Source organism: Lepidochelys olivacea (assembly GCF_965140295.1).
Source record: "Lepidochelys olivacea isolate rLepOli2 genome assembly, chromosome: 10".
Classification (NCBI taxonomy): Eukaryota; Metazoa; Chordata; order Testudines; family Cheloniidae; genus Lepidochelys; species Lepidochelys olivacea.
In genome coordinates, this window is record NC_140420.1 from 53,882,085 (window position 1) to 53,901,536 (window position 19,452).

At 42.8% G+C, this 19,452-nt stretch overlaps 1 protein-coding gene across 3 annotated transcripts in view; it reads left to right on the forward strand.

The window, feature by feature from the left end:
- Positions 1 to 19,452, forward strand: part of RORA (RAR related orphan receptor A) — a gene marked incomplete at its 3' end in the record, with an annotated part of 544,635 nt that overhangs the window by 430,529 nt on the left and 94,654 nt on the right. Inside the window, exon 1 of one of the 3 annotated variants that reach the window (XM_084640796.1) lies at positions 17,525 to 17,659. The exons of the other annotated variants lie outside the window; for them this stretch is intronic. Within the exon in view, the coding sequence (XP_084496922.1) occupies positions 17,629 to 17,659 (31 nt within the window). The 5' untranslated portion in view covers positions 17,525 to 17,628. Of the gene's footprint in view, positions 1 to 17,524; positions 17,660 to 19,452 lie in introns of those variants that run through there. 3 annotated transcript variants of the gene reach the window in all.

Here is a 19,452-nt window from a genome sequence, read left to right on the forward strand (position 1 = left end):
CTGTATTTGGCAATGGTATTTATTTGCTACAGCCCACAGTTTGGGAACCCCTGTTCTAAGGGGCACCGCTATGGTGGGGATGCATCATGACTGCAAGGTTCTCTCTCAGGAGGTACCAGAAGATTTGGCACAGATCCTTTGGTTGCTTTTGTTATCCCTGGTCTAGACCAACATTTGGGGAAAACCCTACACAGGGCACTGGAAATGTCTTGAGGTTCTCCTCACAGTTTAAACCAGATCATTCCTTCATTGTGTGGTTGTTTGTACCCTTGTGGAACAACCAGGGGATCTATCCCCAAGATGCATTGTTTCCCTCCTTTCCCCTCCACCATCTGCAAAGGTGTTTAAGAAATCTCAGAGGAGCCACGGGAGGCCAGCACCATCCATAAAAAGGGCCTGAGCTTCTGTACTTCTTCCCCCTGGTCCCTTTGGAGCCTCACTGCCTAGACACACACCCATAGGTTAAGTGTTAACTTAAGTTCTTCCCTCTCCACCTGCAGTGGGGAAGTACCAAGGGAATCGGGTTTTAAGGAGGCCCTGGCTTAAGGCACCAGTCCCCTTGTATAGATCAACAGCATCATGGAGACCAGGAGAGGTAAATGCAGTACAACAGATGCAGTACATGCCTCAGCCCCCAGGCTAAGATCTGCCTATTGCCTATTCCCTTGTCTGCACAGATGAAAGGGAGGATTTAGACCACGATTAATTCAGTCATCGTTCTTGAATGTTACATACACTGACTCTTCAGGATAACTCACCATATTCTCACTATACCCCCTTCTCACATCATAAAAACACATAGGCTTCTTAATCCACATTGGCCTTTCGACTGAATATGCTTGTTTGTGGGATGAACCGCAACGGTGTCTACTCACAATCCAGATTTCACTGTAAACCAGACAGGACCAGAGTTCTCTGAGGAGTGGCTTGACCACAGTCTATTGACAAATACCATTATAGTGAAGGGAACTGCAGATATTTGCCTAGTTTTAGCAAATGGCTGAGTCAGCTGCCAAATGCTCTCATCTGTTCTCCTTTAGTGTCGCTTGGTCTTAAGTATAAAGTGCCATGATTTTGATGACTCCCATTTATTTTATGCCTGATTTTCACTGTACAGTGTGTCATAGTACCGTTTAGCAAATCTAACAGAGATGTTCAGAAGAGCCAAGATGTCCTGATAGTATTTATTAAATATTCTCTCCTTACACACAAAGCTGAGACTCAGAGAGGCTTTTAGCACTTTGCATTGTTCAATAACATGCTGTGGGAAGATGCGATCTCTAACCAATTGCTTCTGTCAAAATCCCCTTTGGTTTTTCTCCATGTGTCTCCTCTATGTGATCTTTAGCATGATTAAGAAAAATGTTGAAAAAAGACTTTGCTGGGTGCAAATAGGGTGAGTCCTCTCCAGTTTCCACATTGAGCTAGGTTGCCCTTCTTTTGCAGTTTCACAGTGGCATTTCTGTTCCTATTTGATAGCAATTCCTGTTCTTTTCCCATTGTGTTGCATATCTTCAGTAGTGCTTCAAAAGCTTTGTCCTTAGAACAGTTTAGCATTTTGGTGTTGATTTCATCACTACCTCTGGACTTTAGTTATTCTCTACCTCCTTTGATGGCTTTTTTCAGTTCTTCTATTGGAAGTGATCCAGCTTCCACTTTCATGTCAGGGATTTGTTCAGAAATGGTGTTATCTATTCATTCAGCACATTCTAGCCGTTCAGTCATCTGCAGAAGAGTTCATTTCCATCCTTCTCTAGCTCTTCCTCAACAGCAGATAGTCTACCACTTTGTCTTTGATCAGTGAATTGTTGAGGTTCTTCTTGCTGCTATCATGTAACATAGAAATTGAACATATCTTTATCTTCTGAAGCCTTTTCTGCTAATTCACTTTTTATTGGCATGTCTCCTGTCTTGTTTGGTAATGTTTTTCTCAAGCATTTTGTCGTATAATCTTGTTTTTCATTGTTTTATATGCACCTCTTACTGCTTCTCCTGATAATTATTCAACTTTTCAACATATTTCAAAACACCCAGTTTTTTTATATGTGGTCCTCAGGAGTGCAGGTGAGCCAATGTACTGAACCAAATCCTGTTTGCCTTAAATGTGGGAGTAGTATCGTTGATTTCAATTATTAGTTTTATGTTTAACCATTTTGTGTTTAATACAACATATATACAAGCACACTGTTTTATAGCAGCTGTGATGGTATGTGATAGCTAAGGCTGCAAATCGGTTTTAATCTAAACCTTTTGTTTTCACTCAGTCAGTTTTCTGAAACTTTCATCTTTGAGGTTGAAACATGTCCCATACATAGGAGGAGTAGCAGGGATTAAAAATAGTGTTGATGTATAAATGGTGGAAAGCAGGCATGAAAGAAAAAAGGAACAAGTTAGATGAACATGTATTTAACATTGTGAGTGGAAACTGTGTGTGTTTGTGTGTGCTGTCTCTAATCCAGGACTGAACGTTGCTCATTCTGTACCTAAAAATAGTGTGACCTTGTGAGGAAGCATTTTTTAATCTGGTGGATTTTACTCAACATGTGGTCATTCAAAAACTGTTCAGAGATTTTAATGTTAGTAAGAGTTAAACTTGTTGGCCAACGAGCAAGTAGAACTGTTAAAAGTTCATGAAAAATGCAGTTTATACCATGATTCCACAATTTATCACATAGATTGTACCACCGTGTATATACCTCTCCATGTGTGGTTTAACGTCCAGTAATGAATGGAACCATAAAGGCTACAAACACATGTGCTTTATGACACTGTGGAATGGGAAATCCCGCCTTTTTAATAGGACAACTCCGTTGGTCACCTGCTAGATTGTAAAACATGGATTCTTATAATTACAACAATATTACGTATATAATTTTCTGAATTTTAGAGGTTTCCAATATTTGTCCATTATTTTTTCTCTTCCTCTTCAGACCCATACAGTTGGAGCCATGTTGATAAGGCAACCTGGCTTTACAGGCTTAGAGATATAAAACATAGTACCAGTTTAAAAAAAAAAAAAAAACCCTCTAAAATATTCACAAAACATTTTTTCCTGAAAAATATGCAGTATAAAACAATATATGTCCGCAGTGATATAAACTTTTTATGAGTACTCATTTGGGATGATCTGCATAACTTACTCATGGATTTGCCACTTGTGAGTAAGCAGCCATGCCAGTTCATATTGATCAAACCTTTATTCAACACCACACCCAGGCCCTGATCCAAATTCCATAGAATTCAATGGGAGTGCTTCTTTTGACTTCCATGGGCTTTGGATCAGACCCTGAGGGAGAGACAAACATGATGGTGTTATGTGATTAACATGCCCAAATCAGGTAAGTGTGTGCAGTGTCCTCTGATGCACCTAACTGAAAATCAAGTATACACTGTTCATTTATCAGGTAGAATTGCACATGCTAGGAGACGGACAAATAAGTCATTTAACTAAATGCACTAAAAAAATGCTACCTTGGTTACTATTTTTATTATAATATGAAAATCATTCAGTACTCTTCAATTAATAATTAACCGAATGATTTAAAAGACTGAGTATAATTTTAAATAATATTTGGACATTTTTAAAATGTCTTGAAATCCAAGTGCATCCACAAGCAGTCGTCTGCAAAGTACATCCTTGCAGTGCATTTGCTTTGAAACCAAGGTATTTGTGTTTAATACTGGGGTGTGTGTTAGAATCTGAATACAGTTGTGAGCCAGAGTGCTGCTGTGTTAGAGGTAACCTTCTCTCAGCCCCCCAAGTTATAACAGCCTTAAAGTGAAGATTAACTGTGTCTTAAATTAGCCTTGATTCTATTAACTGCCCCTCCTATTTCAAGTTCTGGAAAGGGATACGGGGAAGGAATGTCATAATGTTTCTCTATTCTCTGACAAGCCTTTCGGTATCCCTGTCAAAGATCATTTAAAATTGAATTGAAATAATCAGAAATGATGTGCCTATGTGAAAAATACTTGGCGAATTCCATTCTGTCAGATAAAGGTATGCTAATGAGTTTTAAATCCTGAGTTAAGAATGATTCTTATCAAGCAAGCAACAGTAGTTCATTCTAAATTATTAAGGTAAGAAATGAGACATTTATAAGTACTTTCCATGGTTTGTTTCTAAATGCATAAAATAAAAATTGCTTTCTCTAGCTAGCTTAATATAAATTTAGGTTGTGAAACCAGATAGGCTTTATATGAAGCAATGCATCAGTCACTGTAGGTGGTCTGCCCTATATACCCTGCTTTGTAATCAAATGCATCAACTTAGAATGTTTCTTTCTTTCTGGAAAAAGGTTATACTATGCAAGTATTCTCTTCAGAACTTGGTAAACAATATTCCCTAATAATTAGCTTCATTTGTCAGTGAATCATCTTGTTATTTTGCATCCACTAAAGACTAATATCCTTCAACAGTGTGACTTTATCATGTCTGATAATCGTAATTTTTCAAGGGAATGATCTGTATGGATTTCATGCCCAGTAACTGTATCATTGTTTGTGCAGCTTATTTGTCATTTTATATAGCCAGGTAGCCTTCTGTTTGTTTCATTCAATATTTGGGGGCTTTTTTAAAAATAAAATCATTAAAGTTTATTATATCCTTGATGCTTTAAAAGCTATAATAAGCAGTCACTTGGAAAGTGTTTCATACAACACTGCTTGTATGACCTTCATCTGCTTATCAATTATTTTTTATTTTTCACTAAGAGCAATGTACAGTAATATGCTTTCTTCTGTAAATCTGGTCTGGTATAGGAGGGTGTCTTGAATGAAGACTTCAGGGCTGGGCATGAAGTTTTATTAAAGCAGGAGTATTTGATCCATGAAAAACAGTTTGCCTGTTACCAACAGAGGAAAGGGATGGAACAAATGAACAGTATATATACTGTGTGTCATTAGAGGCACTTCTAGCCTTGCCAAAATTCATTAACATTTTAGAGATCAGAATTAATCTCTGGGAGGAACTGAAGGGAATGAGTTACGCGCAGTGCCTCAGATGTGTCCAGTCGTAAGTATTGTGCTTGAAGAATGGGAGTCAGAGAAGCTTAGAACCTCATGTTAAGTGGGTTGAAAAATAATGCTGGAGAGCAGCATTAAATTAAACTTCAATTATTTTAGAGAGCATATTTGGTATTAAACTTACGTTTTGTATCAGAACATGAAAATATGCTTTAATTATTTTCATCCTAGCACAAATATTCTTCAATGCAATGCTGTATAAATACTGTATATGCTCATGGGAGCAGGGAATATGCTGCTGATCAGACAATGTCAACTTAGATGAATCCTGTCCGGTAAGCTGTAGGTTAAATGTGAGCAGTAAAACCACTATTGACATGTGGCACAACTGACTGAAATGTCAATAGTTATAAAAAGAGTATTTCATAACGCAGAATAATTGATTAGTTTGCTTGACTGGACAGAAACGTCTATTTTCCAATGAAAGCAAAATAATTTCCGTATTTGTTCTCAGAGCACTAACAGCAGAGAAAGCTGATTTGTCCGAATGAAGCCTTGTTCTTAATCACACATCAAAAATAAGGAGAGTTTTTGTCACCTATAATGGCTGGATGGATAAGGCAGGACTTGAGGGAATCAAAACACTGGCATAGAGTTTTTAGATTAAATTTGCCCAAACTGGAAAGAAGTGAGGGGGCAAATATAGTGTATTTAGGGGTAGATTCCGTAGCCTTTACTCACCTGAGTAGTCTCAGTGAGACTACTGTGAGTAAGTGCTACTCGTGGGCAAAGAAAGGTTGCACAATCAAGTCCTTGCTTGTTTTTATTCAGAGTTCTTTCTAGCTGCACCTATGTAATTATCTAAGCACATTGAATTAAAGATACAATTTTTAAATATATCAAACAATTTTGAAAACAGGTATGTTAAAAAATCCCAGTTTCAAAGCAGATGCCCTCTGCTCAGTCCCACTTCCCACCATCCCCAGCACTCCCCTTCATCTATGGAAAAACAAGTGGCTGCCACCATATCTAAAGGTAAGGATATGTTTTGCTGCTAGCCCTCTCCCATTGAAAGGAAATGTTACATCTAGCATCTCAGGTAATTGCAACTCGTATATTATCGTATGAGGAAAGAAGTGGTCTCTCAAGCTGCCAAGACTTCAATCTTCTTGGCTTTGCAGGTCAAGACCAACTCCTTCAACTTCAGTCGCTAGCCAGTGCAGATCACAGAGCACTGCAATGATGTGCGCTTGGAGAGAAATGCTACTTAATCATTGGGATTCTGGATTTCAAACTAGATGCCTGAATAGCCTGAAGATGTACCACTAGGTAACCTAACCATGAAGTGCCAAGCTTTACTGAAGACCACATTCAACCATAAGTTGCAATCTCTTTGCCAAGGGCAGATGATAAGAAGCATGCTGCGCAACTGCTTCTACAGAAACAGCTGGGGACAGTAACAACCTTGTCTGTGAACCATGGATTAAAGTGGCCGGCAAACTCCATCAAGTGAGACTACTGATATCATTTCTACCATTGCTTCCCCGCTCTGTGTATATTATCTCAGTCTTGTCTAACGAATGCTCATCCATCTCTCATTCTCTGTTAGATGTAGCACAGGCAGGTTTGTAAATATAGACCTGAATGTCACTGGTGTACTGGAGACACTGTAACCAGATGTCACTTCCTCTCTAACCCTCTTAATTCCAAAACACGCATTGAAAAAAGGGATAACCACACAGAACCCTGTGCTGTACCCTACGCTAGAGAGTCTTCAGGCTGGTAAACAATTCTCCAATACTACTCTGGGGATCTCTCAGAAGGAAGGGGGCAGAGGCACTCAAACAACTCCAGAGACGCGTGCTAGGAGTCCAGATGCATTATAGACATGCTGATGTCTTTTCAGCATGGATACTTATTTTCATCCAACATCGGGAGGATGGTTGATTGATAATCAACCAACATTATCAGAGTTGTTTCCATACTATAGCCATGCCTCAAACCAAGGTGGCTAGAGTCAAAAGGACTTGAAGATTCCAGGAATTTCTGGAATTGCTTCACTACAATCTAGTCAATTTTCCTTCAAAGTGTGAACTTTGAGGCAGAGTGCTTTTTTTGAGAGACAGTCTGGGTCAACAGGTGACTCCATGAAAAAGGGTCCAACAGTTGTTTCTTTGAGGGAATTCAACAATCAACTCCAACAACATCCTGTATACCTCTCCAATTCTCCGCAAGCATCACAGGTCATGTGACTGTTGAGATGGTGTGTAATTGTGAGTGAAGGGAGGTAATCTAATTGCTGGTAAGGGTAAGCAATCTCCTGACTTCAGAACCACAGCAGAGAAACACTGTGAGCTCAAGCAAGGATTCTGCAGTGCAGCAGAGTGACCTATACTAGTTGCATCTTAACCCCAACCTAGGGCTCTCATATATCTTATCAAATTCAGCTTGATACATTTGTTGGTAATCTCTCTATAATTTCATGGTCTGATGTGCAATCAGTGACCGCTGATCAGTCATAATCTTAACCTCAGTATACTTTGGAATTAAAGTAATTAGGAAGACATCTAACATTTGGATACACATTGTCCTTTCAAGGGTTTTCAAAGTTGGAGGAGTTTGGGTGACAATAAATGTGACTAGATCTCTCAAACCTTTCACTGCCAACATCATATCTAGCTGATTATAATGATAATGACTTTGTAGACTTACATTTCATCTAGAAGAATTCCAAAGCACTTGCAAACTCTGTGTCAGTCTTTATTTTATTTCACCAACCGCAGAACTGCAGCAGCTGTTTAACAGAGCGCAGCTACAATGCAATAGTTCAAGAAAGGAAGTGAATAATAATGTACCTCAATGAAAATAGTGGGGGAGTTCACAAAATGGCTTGATTGTGACATATAGCCAGTCTCACACTGGGAGTGGTATGAAAGCACACTGCACCGATAAGAACTCTGGGGCATGCTGTGTTTGAAGCAAGGTAGTATGGCAGTTTAGGAGTGCTAGTGTCCATTATAAATAACAAAAGAGGTACCTGAGCTGGGATGACCAATGCTATATTCAGCTTCACTGATTAACTGCTTGTAGTGCTGCAAATAAATCAGTTGAATTAAAATGTTAGCAAAAGCTACAGAGAAATTAATCTTGAGATTTAGGGACTATCATTCTCCCTCCATGTATATAGTGTATAGCAGGGGTTCTCAACCTTTTTCTTTCTGAGGCCCTCCCCCACAACATGCTGTAAAAACTCCACAGCCCACTAGTGCCACAACAACTGTTTTTCTGCATATAAAAACCAGAGCCAGCATTAGGGGGTAGGAAGCAGGGCAATTGCGCAGGGTTCCACACCACAGGGGGCCCTGCATAACTACTCTTCTCAGGCTTTGGCTTCAGGCCCTGGGTGGTGGGGCTCAGGGAGGTGGGGCTTTGTGTTTTCTGTCCTGCGCCCCAGTGAGTCTATGCCAGCCCTGCTTGGCGGACCCCCTGAAACCTGTTTGCAGCCCACCAGGGGGCCTTGGACTGCTGGTGTGTAGGAATTGGGTAGTATCCCTTTAAATAGTGAGCACCACTAAGGGGCTAACAACTGAGAGCAGCAGTGTAGCTAGGCATTCTGTGTGTGTATATTTAATAAACATGGTTATTTGGACCCCACTGTGCCCATGTGCCTTTTTTTTTTTTTTCATATAATCAATGGTATGTAAGGAGCAAAAGACATAAGAAAGTGGATTTCCAATGTTTGGAGTTAGTTATGCATTATAATGGTTGCCAGAATTCTCTGTACTAAACTCCGATTCTTCCAGTGCTTATTGCCAGAAACTGCTTATATTTACCCTTCATTAGTGATAGCCCCTCCCCAAAGTTTTGGCCAAAAGCGGTTAGGTTTAGAGCTGCTTAAAAATGGGGAAACAATGTTGGTAAAAGTTTGCAATTTCAAATTGTTTCCAATTCACTAGCAGAAGGAAGCCCATTTTTGCCCAATTTTTGGATACTTTTATGAAAAAATTTATTTATATTTTTATCAATCTGGTTTGAAATCACTGAAGTTTTTAATTTACCGAAGACCTCTTTTTCTTACTAAAAACTGGGTTTTCAATAAACTAATAATTTTGTTATTAATAAAAATACACTAAAACATCAACGAAAAATGGAAAACTAAAATTCATGTCACCAAATTGTTATGAAAGCTTCAAACTGTTTTTCAATAAAAAAATTTTTCCTAAGAAAAAGTTAGCTCTAGGTAGCTTTTAAACACAATCCATAAACTTTTTCTCTGCTGACATCCAAAATACATAGATCTGGGGCCATTTTATTTAATGCTGTTTATACCACAGTTGTTCTTGAATAAGCAAGGTTCTCATCTACATGTAACAGAGGCAGCATGCAGTAATTTGATTACAAGAGGATTTACATTCTGTAATATAGACAGCATTGCTATAGAATGTAGTAAAAGGATCTTCCAGTGGTTTACAAATATTAGCTTCTTAACACTCCTGTGTGGTAGATATTATACCTAGTTCACATGAAGTGAGGCAAAGGAAAGTTAAAGGCCAAGTTGTGGCCAGCCACTGCTCAGGTGCACAGGAGAAAGTCATGTTGTAAATGGGTGTCTACTGTGCAAGGTCCAGGCTCAGTTATGCTCCTTCCTTGCTCCCTTTACCGCACACACCACCTCAGAAGTGGTTAGCTGCAAAGAAGGGGTCATGTTACTTCTCTTGAATGCATGTGCTAATCAGTATATACTTCTTCAGGGTACCAGCAGTGGTTGAGGGAGAGTCACTCCTGAGTTCCACCTACTTAATACAGCTACACACCACGCACAGAGCAACATCTGAGTTCCACGTGACCTGGACATGCGTACACCATCAGTGGGAGGGATGAGAATAGAGCCCAAGAGTCCTGATCCACAGTCTCCCTCCTTATCTCCTCCATCCCCTCCTCCCAGCCTTTAGTGTAAACCATATACAGGATCATTAATGTGGTCTCGATACATTCATGTGGTCTTTGGATCCATAAACAAATGAATGAATTACATCTAATCATGTTTCAGAGTAACAGCCGTGTTAGTCTGTATTCGCAAAAAGAAAAGGAGTACTTGTGGCACCTTAGAGACTAACCAATTTATTTGAGCATGAGCTTTCGTGAGCTACAGCTCACTTCATCAGATGCATGCCGTGGAAACTGCAGCAGACTTTATATATACACAGAGAATATGAAAAAATACCTCCTCCCACCCCATTGTCCAGCTGGTAATAGCTTATCTAAAGTGATCATCAGGTGGGCCATTTCCAGCACAAATCCAGGTTTTCTCACCCTCCACCCCCCCACACAAATTCACACACAAATTAATCATGTGTGTCATTTCTCCTGTCTGACAAATGTATGGGTATTTACAATATTTTAATATTAATATTTATTCATATTCATTAAGTAGCACAAAGAAAAGGAGTACTTGTGGCACCTTAGAGACGAACAAATTTATTTGAACATAAGCTTTCGTGAGCTACAGCTCACTTCATCGGATGCATTCAGTGGAAAATACAGTGGGGAGATTTATATACATAGAGAACATGAAACAATGGGTGTTACCATACACATTGTAACCGGAGTGATCACTTAAGGTGAGCTATTACCAGCAGGAGAGCCAGGGGGTGGGGGGGGAGGACCTTTTGTAGTGATAATCAAGGTGGGCCATTTCCAGCAGTTGACAAGAATGTCTGAGGAACAGTGGGGGGGGGGGGGGAATAAATATGGGGAAATAGTTTTACTTTGTGTAATGACCCATCCACTCCCAGTCTCTATTCAAGCCTAAATTAATTGTATTCAGTTTGCAAATTAATTCCAATTCAGCAGTCTCTCGTTGGAGTCTGTTTTTGAAGTTTTTTTGTTGAAGAATTGCAACTTTTAGGTCTGTAATGGAATGACCAGAGAGATAGAAGTGTTCTCCAACTGGTTTTTGAATGTTATAATTCTTGACGTCTGATTTGTGTCCATTTATTCTTTTACATAGAGACTGTCCAGTTTGACCAATGTACATGGCAGAGGGGCATTGCTGGCACATGATGGCATATATCACATTGGTAGATGTGCAGGTAAACGAGCCTCTGATAGCGTGGCTGACGTGATTAGGCCCTATGATGGTGTCCCCTGAATAGATATGTGGACACAGTTGGCAACGGGCTTTGCTGCAAGGATAGGTTCCTGGCTTAGTGGTTCTGTTGTGTGGTGTGTGGTTGCTGGTGAGTATTTGCTTCAGGTTGGGGGGCTGTCTGTAAGCAAGGACAGGCCTGTCTCCCAAAATCTGTGAGAGTGATGGAACCCCGACCTGGGGTATTCTATCTGCTACCCAAGATCCATAAACCTGGAAATCCTGGACGCCCCATCATCTCAGGCATTGGCACCCTGATAGCAGGATTGTCTGGCTATGTAGACTCCGTCCTCAGGCCCTACTCTACCAGCACTCCCAGCTATCTTCGAGACACCACTGACTTCCTGAGGAAACTACAATCCATTGGTGATCTTCCTGAAAACACCATCCTAGCCACTATGGATGTAGAAGCCCTCTACACCAACATTCCACACAAAGATGGACTACAAGCTGTCAGGAACAGCATCCCCGATAATGTCACGGCAAACCTGGTAGCTGAACTTTGTGACTTTGTCCTCACCCATAACTGTTTCACATTTGGGGACAATGTATACCTTCAAATCAGCGGCACTGCTATGGGTACCCGCATGGCCCCATAGTATGCCAACATTTTTATGGCTAACTTAGAACAATGCTTCCTCAGCTCTCGTCCCCTGATGCCCCTACTCTACTTGCACTACATTGATGACATCTTCATCATCTGGACCCATGGAAAAGAAGCCCTTGAGGAATTCCACCATGGTTTCAAGAATTTTCTTCCCACCATCAACCTCCGCCTGGACCAGTCCACACAAGAGATCCACTTCCTGGACACTACAGTGCTAATAAGCGATGGTCACATAAACACCACCCTATGCCGGAAACCTACTGACCGCTATTCCTACCTACATGCCTCCAGCTTTCATCCAGACCACACCACACGATCCATTGTCTACAGCCAAACTCTACAATATAACCGCATTTGCTCCAACCCCTCAGACAGAGACAAACACCTACAAGATCTCTATCAAGTATTCTTACAACTACAGTACCCACCTGCTGAAGTGAAGAAACAGATTGACAGAGCCAGAAGAGTACCCAGAAGTCATCTACTAAAGGACAGGCTCAACAAAGAAAATAACAGAACGCCACTCGCCATCACCTTCAGCCCCCAACTAAAACCTCTCCAATGCATTATTAAGGATCTACAACCTATCCTGAAGGATGACCCATCACTCTCACAGATCTTGGGAGACAGGCCAGTCCTTGCTTACAGACAGCCCCCCAACCTGAAGCAAATACTCACCAGCAACCACACCCCACACAACAGAACCACTAACCCAGGAACCTATCCTTGCAACAAAGCCCGCTGCCAACTGTGTCCGCATATCTATTCAGGGAACACCGTCATAGGGCCTAGTCACATCAGCCACACTATCATTGGCTCGTTCACCTGCACATCTACCAATGTGATATATGCCATCATGTGCCAGCAATGCCCCTCTGCCATGTACATTGGTCAAACTGGACAGTCTCTATGTAAAAGAATAAATGGACACAAATCAGACGTCAAGAATTATAACATTCAAAAACCAGTTGGAGAACACTTCAATCTCTCTGGTCACTCGATTACAGACCTAAAAGTTGCAATTCTTCAACAAAAAAACTTCAGAAACAGACTCTAACGAGAGACTGCTGAATTGGAATTAATTTGCAAACTGGATACAACTAACTTAGGCTTGAACAGCGACTGGGAGTGGATGGGTCATTACACAAAGTAAAACTATTTCCCCATGTTTATTTCCCCCCCAACCCCCCGTTCCTCAGACGTTCTTGTCAACTGCTGGAAATGGCCCACCTTGATTATCACTACAAAAGATTCCCCCCCCCCCCGCCACTGGTAATAGCTCACCTTGAGTGATCACTCTGGTTACAGTGTGTATGGTAACGCCCATTGTTTCATGTTCTCTATGTATATATATCTCCCCACTGTATTTCCCACTGAATGCATCCGATGAAGTGAGCTGTAGCTCACGAAAGCTTATGCTCAAATAAATTTGTTAGTCTCTAAGATGCCACAAGTACTCCTTTTCTTTTTGCTAATACAGACTAACACAGCTGCTACTCTGGAATACATAATCCAAGTATAATGTAAGTTTCTGATACTTGACAAGTATTCTTCATATTACTTAATTGATTCAACTTTGACAAATTACTTATACGAAAAAGTGAGAATACATTCTGGTCAAGTAAACTGTAATGCTGAGTTAACTGTTACATGACTGTCACTGTGGGAACAGGATATGAAAAATGACAGCAAATAAGGTATTTTTCTTGCTATTCATATGTTGACTAAATTCATGTAATACTCTGTACAGTTACTGTAACACTCTTGGTTAAAAAACAGAAGTCAGTTTTGGATTGGATGATCAGAATGATGCATCTGGAAGATAGAGCTAATTGGATATGTGTGTAGGTTAAACACTGACTACTTATGCTAGAAAAACAGAATTTTGAAGATGGTTTTAGATGGGAATTTCATCTGAAAGTATAGAATATAGTGGAAAAAAAAGTCTGCTTCCCTCAGATGTGTGGTATTGACATTCTAAAGCTTAAAGATATAAGGACAGTTATTCTATTCATCATTTAAAATGTCTAATCTGTAAATATATGAAGCAAATATTGTAAAATGAAGGAATAAAAATCTGTGTTGACTACTTATTATTGGAGCCATTTAGCACATCAGATGTCATTGTAGATTATCAGTTTCATTTCAGTTTGACTGGAAATAAATACAGATCAGTAATAATGTAAGGCTATGTACCTTACGGTTAAATATTTGACAACCAGACTGGTGCTAATGGACTATGACATTTTTCAAGCCTAGGTCTGACATTACTTGTTGTGTCAGAATGAAATGTTTGTCTAAATCTACACTACAATACATTAAGACATCATTCTTTCTTTCTACACTGTAAGTTATCCTAGTACATCTAAATTTCAAAGTGTGGCGGCATCAAACAACTGATCCAAATGTAAAAGAAACATTTTCCAGCTTCTGAAAAGTTATAAACAAAATAGTAACAGAACTTAATCCAGTCCAACATGTCTTGTATAATTTCTGTTCAGTGTATCATGTGTTTTATAGGTGAAGTACTATGAAGAACAACATAATTTGGGGTGGTATTCTTCCACCCTTGCTCATTGAGTAGTACCTTATTCTGCTTGTTGAAAAGTAAGACTCTACTTAATGAAAGTCAGGATGGCAAAATGGATCAAATGATGTATGCCAAAGATAGGAAACCTAATTCTAGCATCACTGTATCAGTCCAGTTCTTCTAGTTTTGGTTTTTTTAAACAATGAAGATATAAAAAGTCAAAACATTGCATTAATGTGACTTGAATGGCCAAGCTGATAAATGGCTAGGAATACCTGAGTGACTTATAATCACATGTAAAGAATACCATAATGTATTGTGCCCTTTATTAAACTATATAATAATAATCCATTATGGGACATTTACAAAAGTTTGATGCATATACCTTCATCTCTTAAATGTTCTCTCAAATGTAGATCTTTATTTCAAACATTTAGATGTTCCCGTTGCCCCTGGTCTGTCTTTATGTAATTTTTTAAGCTTATGTGCTAGCTTCCTTATTAAAGAAACAAGGTGGGTGAGGTAATACCTTTTACTGGACAAACTTCTGTTGGTGAGAGAGACAAGCACTCTATGTAGCAGGAAAGCTTGTCTCTCTCATCAACAGAATGTGGTGCAGTAAAAGATATTACCTCACCCACCTTGTCTCTCTAATATCCTGGGATCCACACAGCTACAACACCACTGCAGACAGCTTCATTATTGTCATTCTTCTTCTATTATATACATTATAGTGCAGGGGTGGGCAAACTTTTTGGCCTGAGGGCCACATCTGGGAATAGAAATTGTATGACGGGCCACAGATACTCACAAAATTGGGGTTGGTGTGCGGGAGGGGGTGAGGGTTCTGGTTGGGGGTGTGGGCTCTGGGGTGGGGCTGAGGAGTTTGGAGTGTAGGAGGGTGCTCTGGGCTGGGACCAAGGGGTTCGGAGGGCAAGAAGGGGGCTGGGGCTTTGGGCAGGGGTGTGGGAAGGGAGGTAGGTTCTGGCTGGGGGTGCGGGCTCTGGGGTGCAGCTGGGGGTGAGCGGTTTGGGGTGCAGGAGGGTGCTCCAGGTTCAGATTGAGGGATTTGGAGAGCAGGAGGGGGATCAGGTCTGGGGCAGGCGGTTGGGGAATGGAGAGAGGCCCAGGGTGCAGGCTCTGAGCGGTGCTTACCTCAAGTGGCTCCCAGAAGCAGCGGCATGTCCCTTCTCTGGCTCCTACGCAGAAGCGCTGCCAGGCGGCTCTGCACGCTGCCCCATCCTCAGGCACCACCCCTGCAGCTCCCATTGGAGCACCGGAGGGGGCCATTGGAGCACATAGGAGCCAGAGCGGAGCCATGATGTGGCTTCTAGGAGCCTCGTGGAGCAGCCCCCGATCCTGCGCCCCAGAGAGGCCTCTGACCCAGCGCCCCGGCTGGAGCGCCGGAGCGGGGCCAAGCTATGCGGTGCGGCCCCGACCTGGCGCCCAGCTGGAGCACCGGAGTGGGGCAAGCTCCAAACCTCACTCCTCAGTGGGAGCTCGCGGGCCGGCTGAGGCCTGTGGGCTGTAGTTTCCTACCCCTGTTATAGTGTATCTATGCCCTACTGTACTCTTATTTTGGGAATTTCTCTGCTCCCATTTCTAGGGCAAGATTAGGCAAAATGAACATTCTTGCTAATACAATTTTCTTCAGAGTGTGCTTGAATAAGTTGAATGTTTGTGTATATAGAGTGTACATAGTAAAGCTGCAAAATTTAGTCATGCGAACAGAAAGCCAGTTTGGTGACAGCTCTTGCTATCCAGAATATTGAAAAAAATCCAATGATGGAATTATGCTTCATCCATTTTACAGTAAATTCTGACTGAATATGAACCCATCACAGAATATACTTAAAATGGAAATGTTCAATTAGATCATACTCTAAATCAATAACCAATAAACCTGTAGTTTTGTCATGCTGCCTGCGCCCTATTCTTAATATAAGATGTTATTTTCAATTCAAAATACAATCCTGTGGAAAAGTGTAAACAGAAACAGAGATCAAGCGCAAGCTGCGTTTGGCTTAGAAATACACCTTCAGGTATTCAGCTGTGATGTTTTTTAATGTAGTTCTGTTCAATTATGTATGTGCTTGCCACAACCGAAAACACAGACCCTATGTTGAGAACATCTGCACCTCATTCAATCACAACCTAATAATTGCTGCTTTTAGTTTCTCCTAAGGGCCAGGTGGGGAAGAGGGGAGAGAGAAAGGCCATTTTCCCTCCATCAGTGTCTTGGTTTAACACTACAGCACTTAAGTTCACAAAGGGGAGAGAGCTCTGAAGATCTTCGGCAGGGCCCCTTCCTTGATGATCAGCGTTCAGCATAACGCCAAAGTGGCTCGTTTGGAAGCTGTTTGCAGGAGGCACTAGCGCATTCAAGTATCAGAGGGGCAGCCGTGTTAGTTTGTATCCACAAAAACAAGGAGTCGGCCGGGGGCACCTTAAAGACTAACAGATTTATTGGGGCATAAGCTTTTGTGAGTAAAAAAAAAAACCCCAATTCTTCAGCTGCATGGAGTGAAAATTACAGATACAGTCTCCATGCAGCTGAAGAAGTGGGGCGTTTTACCCACGAAAGCTTATGCCCCAATAAATCTGTTAGTCTTTAAAGTTCCACCGGGCGAACCCCTCCTTGTTTTAGCACATTCAGTGCGATGTAACTTGTCCTGAAAGGCCAAGGGCGCTTGCCACAGCCCTTCTCTTAAGCACCTTCCCTCAAAGCAGCCCTAATTCCAGCGTAGTCTCTTTCGGGGCAGACCCAGAGTCCAGCTCTGGCCCTTGGCCCGTCAGTGCTGGGGAAGGGGGTGGGTTGGACGCTCTCCCCCCTAAACCAGCGGTTGGTGCGAGCGGCTTGTCTTGGCACAGGGCAGGGCTCCTTGCTGCCGCCGCCGCCGCCGCCGTGCATGGGGCGAGCTGGCTGTGCAGGCGCGCGGCTCGCTCGCTGTCCGCCGGCTGCTGAAGTGGGAGAGCCCGGGAGCGCTCGTGCTCCGGGTGGTCTCCGGCAGCGGGAGGGGGCCGGGCGCGCGGCGGCCGTTGGAGATAGAGCGAGCCGCCGCGGCAGCCCAGCGGGCCAGTCCCGAGGAGGCGGCGCTGCCGCCTCTCTGCCTGTGAGTGGCCGGCGGCGCTGCCTCTCAGCCCCGGCAGGGCGGGGAGGAGGCGAGCGGTGTAAACAGGGAGGGGGGGCTGGCTTGATGTCAGCGGGTCACATGGAGTCTCATATGGGCCGGGGGAAGGAGGCGGTGGCAGGCTGTCAGCTGGCAGGCGGCAGATGCTGCTGAGGCGGTGGTACAAGGAGAGGGGCCCGGCTAGCGCGCACCCAGCCCATCCGGCCCGCCCTCGGTGCTCTGCTCCCCGCCGCGTCGCCCCTGACAAATGATGTGTTTTGTGATCGCCGCGATGAAAGGTAGGCGCAGCCCTGCGGGGAGCCGCCGCGCCGCGCCGTGCCGTGCCGCGCCGTGCCGCGCCGGGGATGGGCGCTCGCTCCGCCGGGGAGCTGGGCGCACGGGGCCGGCCGGCGAGCAGGTGCGCTGGGGGGTTGGGGCGGGGAGTGCCACGGGCAGCGCTCAGGTGGTCGGGTTACTTGTGATTTGCTCCCCTTCCCGAGGCCCGTTCGTGCCGCTGGGAGCCGGGCCGGCTCGGGGAGAGCGGCCCGGGGCGAGCGGCCCGGGGCGCAGAGCGGGGGCTTTGCCTCGGCCTAGGTGGCTGAGGGGGAGGAGGCGAGTTGGTGGGGCTAGTCCCGTGCCCAGAGAGTGCTGCTCGGCACGGCGATCCCGTGGCTGGCTCCTCAGGGGTGACTGTCCGTTGGAGCTGGTGCTGCTTCACCGTGCCGCTCTGACCCACCCTGGGACCCCGCGCACCAAACCTTGCCGAGCGCTTTAGCCCGGCGTCTCCCTGTGCCGAACGCATCTGCGATCGCTGCCGGCCCCCCGGGGAGCTGCAAATTCCGGCTTGCTGTGGAGGGTCTATCCCCTAGCGCCTGCCCTCCTTCTAGACTGGCTCGTCAGTTACCTTTCTCGGCGAGGGGGACACCCGTCTGGGCCAGCTACTGCAGAGCAGAGGCTATTTCTTATTAATCCTTACAGCTGAAGTAGCTCACAGTGGGGTGTGTCATCTACCTCTTCTTCTGGTGTTTGCTTGTGGTTTGATTTAGAGCTAATCACGTAGTGAAAGTGACCAGGCACGTGCGGAGAGGTTCCCTTTTTGTTTTTGCCCAGACCAGTTGTGTGTTTAGAGGCTTGTACTATATACTTTTACATAAAAGTTGGAGGATAAGAGAGAGTTTATCTTCCCACATGATTTGCAGAGGGAGAGGTTATGATTAACATGGTTGGGATTGCATAAAGCAGAGACGTGCTGCATAATCCTAATAAAATCTGTCTCTAAAATTTTACAGTAAACATACTTCAGATAGAAAGAGAGAGTGTGTGGTGTCCTGTAGACAGTTTGTGTGGCTAAAAATGACAGGCTCAGAATCTGTACATTTTTAAAGAGTTTTTGGTTTGAAAGGAAAAGTGAGCATTATGAAATGACACTTTAAAATCTGACACTTCCTGTGCTTTCAAATCCCAGTCCTTCCTGAGGGACAATGGGAAGAGTCAGAGAAAGTTTTTTCATGAGAAATCAAAAGTTTAAAGGTATGTTTTCAAATAATTTGTGGTGTTTTCTAATATTGTGGGATCCACAGATAAACTATGCACTGCAGCATATTTTTAAATCAGGGAAACCATAAAAAGCACATATCTAAATATTGTAACAGTTCTATTTAAATAGGACCTTCTTTCTCTGTAATCCAGTCTTTGTAAATATATTAATTTAGTTTCCCAACTAAAAATACTAAGCCTTTTTTTTTGTACACAGATCTTGTTTGAAAAAGGAACTATTTGAAATTGAATATTTAATGATGATCCTACTAGAGACTGAAATGTTTGCTTGATTGTGTCTTTTACTTTGCAAATGCACTAAGTGAAGGACACCAGTATCAGTGTGCAGTGGAAGCATGATAATTTACAGTTGCTAAGCTTCTCACTCTCTTTTTAACAGGGAAGACTAGGTGAATAGAAAGATAGTACTATCCATTAACCATTAGCATCTCTAAATTAGATTGACAATAGACTGTAACCAAGTTGATCCAAAATATTTGTTTCTGTTACAAAAATAGCATAAATGAGTGTGATTTATAGGGAATTATAACAATTC